At 43.4% G+C, this 14,662-nt stretch overlaps 1 protein-coding gene across 1 annotated transcript in view; it reads left to right on the top strand.

Moving 5' to 3' along the window:
• The window catches only part of LOC120060515 (FERM domain-containing protein 6-like), a 78,394-nt gene that overhangs the window by 49,016 nt on the left and 14,716 nt on the right, over positions 1-14,662 (top strand). Inside the window, exons 2-6 of the mRNA XM_039009886.1 lie at positions 6,049-6,356; positions 8,415-8,505; positions 12,182-12,261; positions 12,788-12,864; positions 13,772-13,958. Of these exons, the coding sequence (XP_038865814.1) occupies positions 6,255-6,356; positions 8,415-8,505; positions 12,182-12,261; positions 12,788-12,864; positions 13,772-13,958 (537 nt within the window). The 5' untranslated portion in view covers positions 6,049-6,254. The remainder of the gene's footprint in view (positions 1-6,048; positions 6,357-8,414; positions 8,506-12,181; positions 12,262-12,787; positions 12,865-13,771; positions 13,959-14,662) is intronic.

Raw genomic sequence — 14,662 nt, 5'->3', positions numbered from 1 at the left:
GTGTTTATTCAAGTTAGATAATCTTTGGATGCCGACAGCAGTCGCACCATTGGAAGACATAGCTTGGACTGTAGCCTACAAAAGCATATTCCATCTCTTTTCCCGCAATCCATCAAACACATTTGATGTGTCATCATAGTGGTCTCTAACTTGTGGTCAGACTCGCTCAGGCGGAACAAACTGAACATTACTGAATGTCATTGAGAAACAGAAAGGTGTCCGATTTTTTTCACGAACTTCCTTTCTGAATTTACAAGTAATCCTAGAAGTAATCTAGTTCTTCAAAAGTATCTGTAATCTGATTACAATATTTTTTTCTGATAACGTAACAGATTAAACTCAATTTTTTGTGGTAGTCCGTTTCTCTCCAACCGTGTGTGTGTGTGTGTGTGTGTGTGTGTGTGTGTGTGAGCCAGGAATCAAAGGCCTCCATTGTTGGAATGAGAAGCAGATGTTAGTGTGGAATTCTCCTGACTGCAGCAGATTTTTTCACGGCTGTACTTTGAGTGCTCCCTCGCTTTCTTGCTCTCTCGCTCTCTCTCTCTCATTCTCCATCTCATTCTCATTCTATACATGTATTTAATCTGAAATGTTTCTATTTCTCCAGTCTGGCCTGTTGTGAGTCACTCTCTTTTCCTCTCTAATATGTTAGGGGAGATTGGGGTTGAATGGGGCCATTTTTTACATTCAGCATCTCTCCGTCAAAGGAAATATAGTATTATTTCTAACAAACATATCTACATATATTTCAGAATGTTGTGTATCCCTGGATATAATCAGAATTCATATTAACATTACTGTTTTGAAATCATAGCTTGTCTAAAAAAAGTGCTCTTTTGGCACAACTTACCCCGTAGATGGGGTAAGTTATTCATAAGGGCAGGGTACAAGTTGAGGAGCCTACGCATTTGTGTACTGAATGAAATATTGCCACTACCTTTTTAAAACCATGTCTATTTTTATTTCCCAAAGACAATTCAACACAATCACTTTTTTTGTTTTTAAGCATCTTAAGCATCTTTTAACACAGGCACAACACCAAACAAACAGTATGTAATTAAAAAAAATATATATATTTAACATAGGCCAGTTGGGAAGAACTTGGGAAGAAAATACTTCAATTTGCTCAACTTGCCATCGGCTCAACTCAGCAAAAAAAGAAAAGTCCTCTCACTGTCAACTGTGTTTATTTTCAGCAAACTTAACATGTGTAAATATTTGTCTGAAGATTCAACAACTGAGGCATAAACTGAAGTAAAAGTAACAGTCAGTATCTGTGTGGCCACCAGCTGCATTAAGTACTGCAGTGCATCTCCTCCTCAGGGACTGCACCAGATTTGCCAGTTCTTTCTGTGAGATGTTACCCCATTCTTCCACCAAGGCACCTGCAAGTTCCCGCATGACCCTAGCCCTCACCCTCCGATCCAACAGGTCCCAGACGTGCTCAATGGGATTGAGATCCGGGCTCTTCGCTGGCCATGGCAGAACACTTACATTCCTGTCTTGCAGGAAATCACTCACAGAACGAGCAGTATGGCTGGTGGCATTGTCATGCTGGAGGGTCATGTCAGGATGAGCCTGCAGGAAGAGTACCACATGACGGAGGAGGATGTCTTCCCTGTAACACACAGCGTTGAGATTGCCTGCAATGACAACAAGCTCCGTCCGATGATGCTGTGACACACCGCCCCAGACCATGACGGACCCTCCACCTCCAAATTGATCCCACTCCAGAGTACAGGCCTCGATGTAACGCTCATTCCTTCGACTATAAGCGCAAATCCGACCATCACCCCTGGTGAGACAAAACCGCGACTCGTCAGTGAAGAGCACTTTTTGCCAGTCCTGTCTAGTCCAGCGACGGTGGGTTTGTGCCCATAGGCGACGTTTTTGCCGGTGATGTCTGGTGAGGACCTGCCTTACAACAGGCTTACAAGCCCTCAGTCCAGTCTCTCTCAGCCTATTGCGGACAGTCTGAGCACTGATGGAGGGATTGTGCGTTCCTGGTGTAACTCGGGCAGTTGTTGTTGCCATCCTGTACCTGTCCGACAGGTGTGATGTTCGGATGTACCGATCCTGTGCAGGTGTTGTTACACGTGGTCTGCCACTGTGAGGACGATCAGCTGTCCGTCTTGTCTCCCTGTAGCGCTGTCTTAGGCGCCTCACAGTACGGACATAGCAATTTATTGCCCTGGCCACATCTGCAGTCCTCATGCCTCCTTGCAGCATGCCGAAGGCACTTTCACGCAGATGAGCAGGGACCATGGGCATCTTTCTTTTGGTGTTTTTCAGAGTCAGTAGAAAGGCTTCTTTAGTGTTCTAAGTTATCATAAATGTGGCCTTAATTGCCTACCATCTGTAAGCTGTTAGTGTCTTAACGACCGTTCCACAGGTGCATGTTCATTAATTGTTTATGGTTCATTGAACAAGCATGGGAAACAGTGTTTAAACCCTTTACGATGAAGATCTGTGAAGTTATTTGGATTTTTACGAATTATCTTTGAAAGACAGGGTCCTGAAAAAGGGCCGTTTCTTTTTTTGCTGAGTTTAAATTATCCCACACAACTACACGGATGCACTTTGATGCTAGGTTTAGGACCTCATATTGAAGCTTATAGAGACCCCGACTGATGTTAGCCCTTCACAGACTCCATGAAATGACAGCGTAAATATTTTGTCAAATGATTCATTTAGTGTATGGTTTACTCGAAACAAGCGGCGGCTCAACTTACCCCACTCTCCCGTAATGTCTTTCCCACCCCCCATCTCTCACCTCCCCCTGGTTCCAGTCTCTCTCGCTACGTGTTCCAGGGGAGTTTTTGGTCTGGCTCAGCCTCCGTCTTTAGTTCTGGAAAGGTTCACATAGGAGCACCCCACCCCCGTGATGTTACATTAGTTGGGAGGGAGAGACAGAGAGACCTACAGACTCAGAGGCATTCTCTAATTCTCTCTCGCACTTTCTGTCTTTCTTTATGTTTGTATTTCGGGTGGTTTTTCTGTGTCATGAGACTGCCTCTGAGGCTAGCTTGCCACGTTGACAGAATTTCTCCGTTCCTGCCGCTATCCTGGGCTGACAGCAGGAAGTGGGTCTATCTCTGTCTGGCGGCTGGACTGCTGTGGACACAGCTTTGGTGTTGCATCACTATTCTACTGGGCTGTGGATGAATAGGGGATGGAAGGCAGCAGTAATGTTATTATCCAGCCCCCTCCCTCACACAAAGCCTTCATACCGGGGATGGAAGATCCCCAGCCTGGAAGCCAAGTTGAAGCCATGGAAAAAAGGAGCATATCATTGTGGATCCCAGGCTAGATGGAAGAAGAGAGGGGTATCTGTCAAGAGCTAGAATAGTCTATGGAACATTGATGTCTCGTATAGTAGTCATGATGTCTCACTAGACACTATTGGGTCTGAACCATTAGTGATCTGATGACTACTCTCTCACTCAGTCTGACTGCTAAATTACAGTAGGGGAGAGGTGGGGTAGGTTGAACCAAAGGAGTAGGTTGAGCCACCATACACAAAATGAATCCTTTTACCAAATATTTAGGAATAGGTCATTATTTCATGGAGTCTGTGAAGGAAGAAACCACATGGAAAATTAGTTAAGGAAGTTCAGTAAAAAAAAAAAGTAAAAAAAAAGAGTTTTCATGATGCTTGTATTTAAACCAAAGTAAACCATTTTAAGATTATTTAGACAAGTATAGCCATCATTTGGGGTCTCTTTAAGCTTTAAAATTAAGTCCTGAACCTAGCATGAAAGTGCATCCTTGTAGCTGTGTGGGCTAATATAGTCAACATGTTTGCCTTTGGGTAAGTTGAGCCAATGGCCATGGGGCTTGGGGATTCGAACCAGCAGACCTTTTGGTTACTGGCCCAACACTTAGCCGCTAGGCTACAGTGTTAAGCCTCTGCTTAAAAGTATTAAAAGACAAAATTATTGTGATTGTTTTGAATTGTGTTCGGAAAATAAAGATAGATATGGTTTTAAAAAGGTAGTGATATTTAATTCAGTACAGAAATTTTTAAGCAGCTTAACTTACCCCACACCCGGGGTAAGTTGTGCCAAGATGCCACTTTTTTGGGGGACAAGCTATATTTTCAAAACATCATGTAATTTTTACATGAATTCTGATTATTTCCAGGGATACACAACATCCTGAAATATATGTGAATGCCTTTGTTAGAAAGAATACTATATTTCCCTTGGCACAGTGACGCTGAATGCAAAAAATGGCTCACCTTGCCCCTCTCTCCCCTATCCCTCCTCACCCCGCCCAACACGGGCATCCTCTTTCACCATTTAGCTCAACTGTGCTGAGCAGTGTTATTACTAATTTGGGAGTGAGGATTATATTCCTGCCTGAAAGTATAATAGGATATGATTTCAATGGAGGACAAAACAGAGAAACATCTTAAGACCTAAGATAATTTCTAATGATACAGATACATTTATATACACAGTTGGGCACAAAGAAACAATATTTGATTACATAAGTCATTGATTTCAGTTAACTTAATTATGCCGTGCTAGAGAGGCATAATCTTAATCATAAGAGTAGGAAGAGAGAGGCATGATCTTAATCATAAGAGTAGGAAGAGAGAGGCATGATCTTAATCATAAGAGTAGGAAGAGAAGAGGAAAGACATGAAGGATAATCAATCTTGTGTTTTACCACTGTTGTTATTCACTCTCTCTCGCACACTCGCTCTCAGGAGTTTCCCCCCTCATTGTGAAATGGTACCAATCATCCAACTTTTTTGTGTGTGATACTAATCTTGCTTTCCCGTCTTGTTGTGATGAGAGCCTGATACAGCAGAGAGCTGTTGTTAGGTGTGTGGTGTTGAGGTGTTAGGTGTGCGTGCGCATGAAATAGATCACCAAGCACAGTTGTGTTATCGCTGCTGAGAAGGGGAATCAGTTAGTTAGTTACACGCCCATCCCCATCTCACTCCCTCCCAGTCACACAATCATCACCACCACATTCCTTCAGTACCTCTCCACACAGAAACAGGCAAACAGATGTTCAGATGTTACCCAGAAATCAGCCAGGGACTACTATGGCAACATGATGACATTCTCCTGATGTGAGATATTATTAAGTCTGTCTTCAGTTGCCTTCAGTTCAATCAATCAAATGTATTTATAAAGCCCTTTTTACATCAGAAGATGTCACAAAGTGCTTATACAGAAACCCAGCCTAAAACCCCAAACAGCAAGCAATGCAGATGTAGAAGCATGGTGGCTAGGAAAAACTCCCTAGAAAGGCTGGAACCTAGGAAGAAACCTAGAGAGGAACCAGGCTCTGAGGGCTGGCTAGTCCTCCTCTGGCTGTGCTGGGTGGAGAGTACATGGCCATTAAGGCCAGATCGTTCTTCAAGATGTTCAAACATTCACAGATGACCAGCAGGATCAAACAATAATCGCAGTGGTTGTCGAGGGTGCAACATGTCAGTACCTCAGGAGTAAATGTCAGTTGTCTTTTTATAGCTGAGCATTCAGAGGTCGAGACAGCAGGTGCGGATGAGAGTGAGAGAGAGAGCAGGTCAAACAGCAGATATGGGAAAAGGTAGGACATCCAGTGAACAGGTCAGGGTTCCATAGCCACAGGCAGAACAGTGGGAGGGGGAGGGACCACACAGGACACCAGAGAAGACAGAATTATTACACCAGATAGGAAAAAATGACCCTAGCTCCCAGGCACATAGACTATTGCAGCATAGATACTGAAGACAGACGGGGGGGGGGGGGGGGGCACTGTGGCCCTGTCCAACGATATTCCCGGACCGGGCCTCACAGGGAGGATATAACCCCACCCACTTTGCCAAAGCACAGCCTCCACACCACCACAGGGATATCAACACACCACCAATTCACTACCCTGAGACGAGGCTGAGTATAACCCACGAAGATCACTCCAGTCTGTCGTCGACAGTGTTTCCATGCAGCAGCTCTAATATTATGTCCCATCCTCTGTCCATCTGTCCTCTACGGTGTGTCCATGCAACAGTGCTAATGTGATGTCTCTTCCTCTGTCTGTCCTCTACAGTGTGTGGCCCCGCACTGTGTTCTGGTGCCTCCCATGTCCTGGCCTGCTAAGCCTCGCGTCTCCTCACTGGACCTGGGCAATAGCTGAACCAGGGCTGCTGCTGGTACTACTGCTGCTGGTACTGGTACCGTTACTTGTACCGGTGGTGGAGGGTGTCCCAACCCGGGGGCCTGGAGGAGCCCTGTCGACCTCCCAGCCACACGAAGATGAACAAGCTGACCGGCTTCCACAATAACAAAGCTATGCAGGACCGCCGCTGTGTCTGTGTCTTTCTTCCCAGCGACGACACGCTTAACGTCATCGTCAATGTGAGTACTGCGTCTCACCTAGCTACCTTGAGATGAATGTTCTAACTGTAAGTTGCTCTGGATAAGAGCATCTGATCAATGAGTAAAATATAAATATACATGTATATAGGCTCTGAGTAGTATGCAGGTGTATATAAGGTCAGACCACTGGTATCAAGACTGTAGTGGAACTGTTCTCACTATGTTGGGATTATATTTGTGATTAAGACAAAGTGTATTATCCAAAAGCAAGGGTCAGGAATTGCAGTAATTGTTTTATTTGACTTTCAAACTGGCAATTCCATTCATCCTTGTATCACAGTGTGTCTAATTTAGGGCTGTCCCTGACCGAAAGTCATCTGTTCTTTCGACCAATCGATTGCTCGAAAATGTTAAGCGTGTATTTTTCCATATATAGACACACCCTATGTGTTTTAATAAAATAAACTGTATGCATTGAGCTTGTCTGATGCTTAAAGCTTTGATGAAATGAGATGAGAGCCTCACGAGAGCGCCAGAGATCAAGATAACCAGAAGAAAAAAAAACGTAACCTGACCCGGCCATCCTTTTCCTGCTCCGCCTGGCTTTCGCAGATTTTGCCGTTACTCTCTTGAAGTTGCCGGTAATAGGCTACAGGAGGAGTCGGCAACCTTTCTCATGTTGAATGCCAATTTATCTTACCATTTCTACCAATCTGCTTGCCAGTTATGGGTTTCGTTTGCACATTTTCGTGAAACATTTCTAATAATGTCTTCAAATCACAAAATCATTGTCATGTGGTAAATCAAAATTCTATCCAAATCTAAATGAAAATTACACAAACCTAAAAATGAACTTCTATTGTCATTGCCAACTATGTACAAATATCCTACATAAAGCTAACAAATAAAAACATTGCGGCCTGCAGGTAGAAAATATCCTGATAAAATTCCCATTGGCTACACATAGCCTGTCTGCAACGAATTTAAAACATTGTATCAACTATTAAGTTGGGTCCAGCCCCAAAGTTAGTGCTAGCGAAAATATTCTGGGCCCTCAGAGTTTAGCCAGTGAGCTCGGGACAGACACAGCTGTAGGCTATTTGCGCAAAGGAAAAATAAGCAGGGAATGACTTGGGCAGGAGCTCACTGGAGCGAAGTACCAGCACCTCAAATTTTCTACTGCTTGAGCTCCTGTTCCTCTTATAGAATATTAGCTCAAAAGTATTGTGGAGCTCCTGCACCTAAATATAAACAGTACCACCACCCAAAAATGAGTACTGGAACCTATTTCCGTCCAAGTCAGCACTAATAAGCGGTAATCAGGTAGGCCGATTTTATGACGTTTCCATTGGATCAGAGCATGACATTTTTTGCTTTCACACTGAGTGGTTATAGAAAGGGAGAGAGATGGAAAGATCTTCTGAAACTCGTCAGTCTATTCTTGTTCTGAGAAATGAAGGCTATTCCATGCGAAAATGAAGTGAAGGCTACTCCCTTCACAGAACAGCGCAAACTGTCTCTAACCAGAATAGAAAGAGGCATGGGAGGCCCCGGTGCACAACTGAGCAAGAGGACATAGAATGTCTAGTTTGAGAAACAGACACCTCACAAGTCCTCAACTGGCAGCTTCATAAAATAGTACACGCAAAACACCAGTCTCAACGCCAACAGTGAAGAGGCGACTCCGGGATGATGGCCTTCTAAGCAGAGTTGCAAAGAAAAACCTATATCTCAGACTGACCAATAAAAAGAAAAGATTAAGATGGGCAAAAGAACACATACACTTGAGAGGGGAACTCTGCCTAGAAGGCCAGCATCCCGGAGACACCTCTTCACTGATCACTTTGATGTTATTTTAATGGACATAAATGTTGCTTTTCTTTCAAAAACAAGAACATTTCTAAGTGACCACAAACTTTTGAAGGTAGTGTATGTGTGTTACTGCTCGACTAAAACCATTTAGGTCGGCCAACAGCCTAACGACGAAACAATTGACCAGTCGAATAATTGGGGTCAGACCTAGTCAAAATACCTCCGATCTCCTCCTGTACATCCTGACATTTGACCTCTTGCTGTGTGTTCTCTCTCTCTGCTCAGGTGAAGACTTTGTGCCAGGAGCTGCTCATCCAGGTGTGTGACCTGCTCCGACTGAAGGACTGTCACCTGTTTGGACTCAGTGTCATTCAGAGTAAGAATGGTTTACCGTTGTCGCTGTGTGCATGTCTGCCTGTGTGTTTGTGTGTTTGCACGTGTCCATCGTCCATGGATATGTGACATATCTCGCACATATCAGCCCACTTGTCTCTGTGGTTAAAGTAGCCGCATAGCTTAGTGTGTGTCATATCAAAGGCATGAGCCTTCCTCTGTACAGAAAGGTCCCAATGAGTTACGCCTCAATTCTCCGGAGGTATGCACTTGTGTACTTCACCCCGCACATTTAAAAGCATTGGATTGGTGTGTATACATGGGCTAGAGGGAGTTTCCACCACAGGCGCCGGTGGCACCTTTAAATGGGGAAGACGGGCTCTTAGTAATAGCTGGAGAAGAATAAATGGAATGGTATCGAACACATCAAACACACGGTTTCCAGGGGTTTGATGCCATTCTCTCCATTCCAGCCATTATTATGAGCCGTCCTCCCCTCAGCAGCCTCCTGTGGTTTCCATATGTCTCATACCAGTCCTTTCCTTATAAATCAATTAAGGGAAGTGAACAAGTGCACACTTGGGACAGAAGGATGGATAATTAGAACAGAGAATTAGACTCTCTTAGGCAGCCTTTGAGCACTCATTATGTCAGACGTTCTACTGACTGGGCTGAACCAGTCCCTCTGGTGCGCGCTCTCTCTGTCTCTTTCTCTTTATCGCTCTCTCTCTGTCTCTCTGTCATCATAATCTTCTCTGTTAGTCATACGTGTTATGAGCTGAGAGTTTCCCTGCTGAACCAACAGGTTTGGCTCTTCTTTAAAAGCCTTTGGAGTGGAAAAGTCAAGGATCAGAAAAGAAAGGAGGAAAAAGTCTGACAGGCGAGTAAGCCAGTATAGAGACTCTGCTGACTCTAAGCCCTGCAGTACAGATGACAGATGATTAACTACACATTTCACCAGGCAGACTGACTAGAGAGGGAGAGAGAAAAAGGAGTGATGATGACTGGTAAATCAGAGCTTAGCTACTAACTGACTGGTCTGCTCCCTAGTTGTGCTGGAGAGAGGTGGAGTGGGGTGATAGAGGCATGGGGACGGAGTGACGATTGGTCAGTGCGAGGGACACAGAGGTTGAGGGGGTTGGAGCTGGGGCTGGGGGTGGTTGGTAGGGCTAGGGGTCGGGGTATGAGTTAGAGTGGGGGTGGATAGTCACTGTTTGCCTTGTGATTTCACGCTGTTCAGACAAGCAGCTCAGGAATGTCCCTAAATCAGCCCCACTGGCTCCTGGTCAATAGACTTGTCCTGCAGGGCACGTGATTGGCTCATACTGAAGACCTGCAGGCATGCCATTGGCTCAGAGACCTGTCCTGTAGACTTAACATTGGCTCATCTCATCTGGTGGCTCATCTCATCTGGTGGCCATCTGTCTGACTGGCACTGCTGCGATGTGCTTTCCTTTGTAGTTGTTTCGACACTATAAAAATATTACTCTTTGGATCAACCTAAAACAATTGCATGGTTACAAGTAAATAAGTTAGGTTTTCTTAATTGAAAAAAATAAACTACATTTGTTGAAAACAAATACATGATTCAATGCCAGCTGTTATATTTCATTATTATGAACAACCCTGTATTTCAAGTTGCAACTGACTTCTTTCAACAGTCAACTTACTTTTCCCCTTTGATTAAACCTAATAAATAACAGAAATACAAACAAATAAATATATCTACACAACCCATTTGTTCAATTGGATTAACAGTTAAATATATTTCCTGTTAATCAAGATATTAAGTTGGTTCCATAACATGAAATAATGACTCCAAACACCTTCTTTACATTAGACTTTCACATTAACTGGTTACAATATTGTAACTAAATGGTGACCATCTCATCAATGAAAACATTTCCAGCCTGTTTAGTATCACAGTACTTACACATATATAATTTAAGATTCCGTGCTGGCAGTGAGCATGTAATCACAAAAAAACAGAACGCATTACCTGAAAGGACATTCACTCTCTCAGGTGGCCAAAAATAACAAATGGAAAGCCACGCCCCAAATAGGTTTAGGGTTAGAGCAAAAACCTGCTGGACGGTAGCTCTCCAAGAACAGGGTTGGAGAGCCCTGTTCTGGAGGCAGCTCTGCAGAGGTCATTAGCTACCACTGCCGCAAAGTTATAAAATCTGATTCTTAAACCTAACCTTAAATTAAGACTAAAAAGTGTGAATTTTTACAATATAGGCAATTTTGACTTTGCAGCTGGGTTATCTAAGGGGAAATCGCTCAGTGCTGCCTCCAGGACAAGACTCATGACAATAAACGTCAACCTGCCATTGCACCCACCGCTATGCAATGTGAATGCGCATGAGATGTGTAAAGCAATTTAGAAGCTTTCATTCAATAAAAAAAAATCACATTGATCTGTCAAATTCGTGACTTGATTTCAGACCAATAGAATAGGTTGAACGAACCAAAGTGTAATTTTGGATCATGCGAATCAGAAAAAACACTTCAGATTAACAACAGTGCCGTCCCACTTTTTTACAGTGCAATTGTCACCTGCTGTCTGTCTGTCAACCTAAACCTGTATGTCTGCTACACAGGAGTCAATGTGTGACTCATGGTGCTTTCAAGACAACTAGGAACTTGGAGAAAAAACAAGGCCGTATCATGACATCAAGTGATCTTCAGGTCAGAAAGTTCCTGACTTGGAATTCCGACTTGGATGACCATTCAAAAAGGATTTTCGCAGTTTGAGCAAATTTTTTTTTTCTTCCACGAGTTCCCAGTTGTCTTAAACGCTCGGAAGTCAGTTTTCCCAGTTCCAAGTTCACAGTTGTTTTGAACGGGGCATCAATCATTCCATGCATACGACCACTCTGTCATCATAAAGCGACTTAGGTTAACCCCATAGAGTTATATAGAGGACTCTAGATGGAGTAAACCCATTTTGGCATGGACATTGCCATTGAGGGCGTACAACATTTTAAAGTAGTCAACTCGGTGGGACATCCTGGGGGTTAAAGAAGGATCACGTGATTCCATCCGGGTCATCAGGAGGGATCAGCCAATTAATTATATTTGTGAGCAAACACTAGGTGGCAGTATGCACACTTTCAGTTTGTTTTCCAATTCATCAAAGTAGTAGAAGAAGAAAATGGACTACTTCAAAATGGAGATTGCCTCAGTGCACTCACATACACCTTAATGGGACATATATATAAAGAAAATATTATTTATCTATCTCTGTGATATCTCCATCTAACCCTTCTCTGTGTCATCAAAAGCAACTTAGATGAATCCTGGGCCATGATCGAAAGCATCAAAACCGTGATGTATTATGGGTCGATTGTGACTGACTAATCTACAAATAATATTGAGTAGTTATTCATGATGCAAAGTGATTTGTAGATCAGTAAATGTCGAACGCGCCCATGGGCTTGATCCACATGTGTTTTGCCGATACGTAAAATATCTATCCAGGTGTTGTAAGATCTGGCATGGGTCAGCAACACCTGGGCAGAGGAATGCACCCATTGTTAGACGTTACAGTCGACTGCCAACTGACTGGTCTACAAATTACCTTGCATCATACTCACTAGTCATTATTTTTTATAGATTAGTCCGTCGCAATTTACCCACAATGCATCACATATTTAATGCTCCCTAACACAGCCGCTTTCTGTATGTAACTCTGGTTTGTTTGTTTCCCCCTCCAGACAATGAGCATATCTACATGGAGCTGGGCCAGAAGCTGTCCAAGTACTGTCCCAAGGAGTGGAAGAGAGAGGCCAGCAAGGTGAGTCAATCTACAGCAGTGGTTCCCAACCAGGGATACTAGGACCCCTGGGGATACTAGGACCCCTGGGGATACTTGGTCTGTCCACAGGGGGTACTTGAGAATGCACACTTCAGGGGTACTCCTTGCAGAGCAAAAATCAGTTTGTGTTACAGTAACCAGAAAGGTTGTAAACCACCGGTCTACAGTACAAGACAACAGTAGTATCTCTCTAGAGACGTGGAATATGGCTTGCAAGATTAGCCCTTTAGAAAAGAAAAGGAAAAGCCGCACACCAAGGGCTCCCGATGCAATGATTGATTTAACCAACATTTCGACAGCTAAGCTGTCTTCATCAGGGTTTCAAGGTTTGCAAGATTACCGCAACAGACATAGTACACTTAAATTCGATGTCAGCAACTGCTTTTGATTTCACTGTCAGGATGGTAGTTTGATATTATATTGATAGAATGAATACACTGTCCTGATGGATTGATTTGCTCGAAAATAACCAAACAATGTTTGTTTTGTATCTTGTTGTTTTTAGGGCATCGACCAGTTTGGGCCTCCCATGATTATCCACTTCAGGGCTCAGTATTACGTTGAGAATGGGAGATTAATAAGGCAAGTAATCCCCCAGAGATCCTAGAAATTACTATTAGCAATAGTAATGTACAATTTGATTCTGATAGATGCTGAGACTACAGCACGAATAGAATGGAGACCTAGGCCGGGATTCAATCCAAGACTGTGTTGTAGCAGGCTCGTCACGTAAAGGTCATTTCCGATTGAGCCGTCATCTGCAGCGTTCACCGTGAATGCCATCTCATTTAAACAGCTCTCTACGGATTGAGTCCCAGCCCTAGTGTGCTGGGCTGTGTCTCTAGAGGTTGTTATCAGTGACCATTCAGCCAGGTACTACTACTACTGGCACCGAGTACCTCCACTACCGTAGTATATAAATAGTAGTACTAATATAATGTCATTATGTTGCACCCCGCAGTGACTGTTCAGCCAGGTATTACTACTACTTTAATACAGTACAAAGATCAGTAACATAATATTCTCTCTCCTCCCCTTTAGTGACTGCTCTGCTAGGTACTAGAGCCTCTGCTAGGTGCTAGAGCTGGGCAATATGGATGAAAATCCACATTGCAATAAATTGCCTGAGTTGATGCAATAACAATAAATAGAACAATAAGTTTAGAACATGAATGTACACCACATTTTCTTTTTTTATGTTATGATCCTTTAAACTACTACTACTACTAGTTAGATGGTTGTAGCCATCAATTATCCCTTCATCCATATTAGCTCATTTATCTTGTTTCAAACTTGACCTTTCTCTAGTATATCAGCAAAATGCCTGCGATAAGTGATCGGTGTAGTCGGTGTCGATAATTTTCGGTTTATCGTCCCAGGTTTACCAGGTACTACTACTGGCACCTGGTACTACTACTATATTAGTTATGTAGATCTACTACTACATAGCTATATGTGTCTAAATGTTATTCTCCTCTCTCTCCCATAGTGACCGATCGGCCAGGTACTACTACTACTGGCACCTGAGGAAACAGGTGTTGCTGTCTCAGTGTATCCAGAGAGAGGAAGCTTACTTTCTGCTGGCAGCCTTCGCCCTCCAAGCCGATATGGGCAACTTCAAACGCAACAAGCACTTTGGGAAGTACTTTGAACCTGAGGCCTACTTCCCCCCATGGGTGAGTAGATCTAACCTTTTAACCCAGTGGTATTCATAGTCGGGGTCGCGACCCTGAGGGAACTGCAGTAATTGTTGCCAAAATAAAATGAAAGATAATTAGAACAATTCAATTATATTGATCAAATGTGTTTAATGGTTTATTTTTATTTTGATGAGGTGAAAATGCAAAGAATTGAAGGTTATTTGTTGATGTAAAAATCTAAATGTGACGAATTTAAGGTTCTGTCATTAGATTTGGGGTGCGGTGGGGCCACAATAAATTATACGGGAAACAATGGGGTCCCCGCTGAAAAAGTTTGAATATCACTGTTCTAACCTAACTGGTACCACGTGGTTTCCCAGGCAGTATTCAGCCCATCCCAATTCACTCTCTCCCCCTTCCCCTTCCCCTCGGCTGGAAAGGTATAATCAGAGTACAGGTGAAGTATCCAACATATTGCTACAGATCTGCAAACATGGAAGGGTTAGGGCCAAGAGGAAGGGGTAGGGCGCGAATTGGGACCAACTGAGTGCAGTCTAACACACAGTCCAAATGTAGGTCTATAGCCTGTTTTAGTAATCACTGTGCTCCAACACTTTGACACGCTCCCTCATTGGTGCATGCTGGGATAGCTGGATCTAGAACACTAGTTTTATTTTGGTCCCTGGAAGTGGCACGCAGCACGATTGACTCTTTTGAGAAAGGATCTGAATGCGATCCGG

The sequence above is a fragment of the Salvelinus namaycush genome, chromosome 15 (genome assembly GCF_016432855.1).
Source record: "Salvelinus namaycush isolate Seneca chromosome 15, SaNama_1.0, whole genome shotgun sequence".
NCBI lineage: Eukaryota > Metazoa > Chordata > Actinopteri > Salmoniformes > Salmonidae > Salvelinus > Salvelinus namaycush.
The sequence above is the reverse complement of the archived record's forward strand: the minus strand, read 5'-3'. Positions and strand labels throughout refer to the sequence as shown.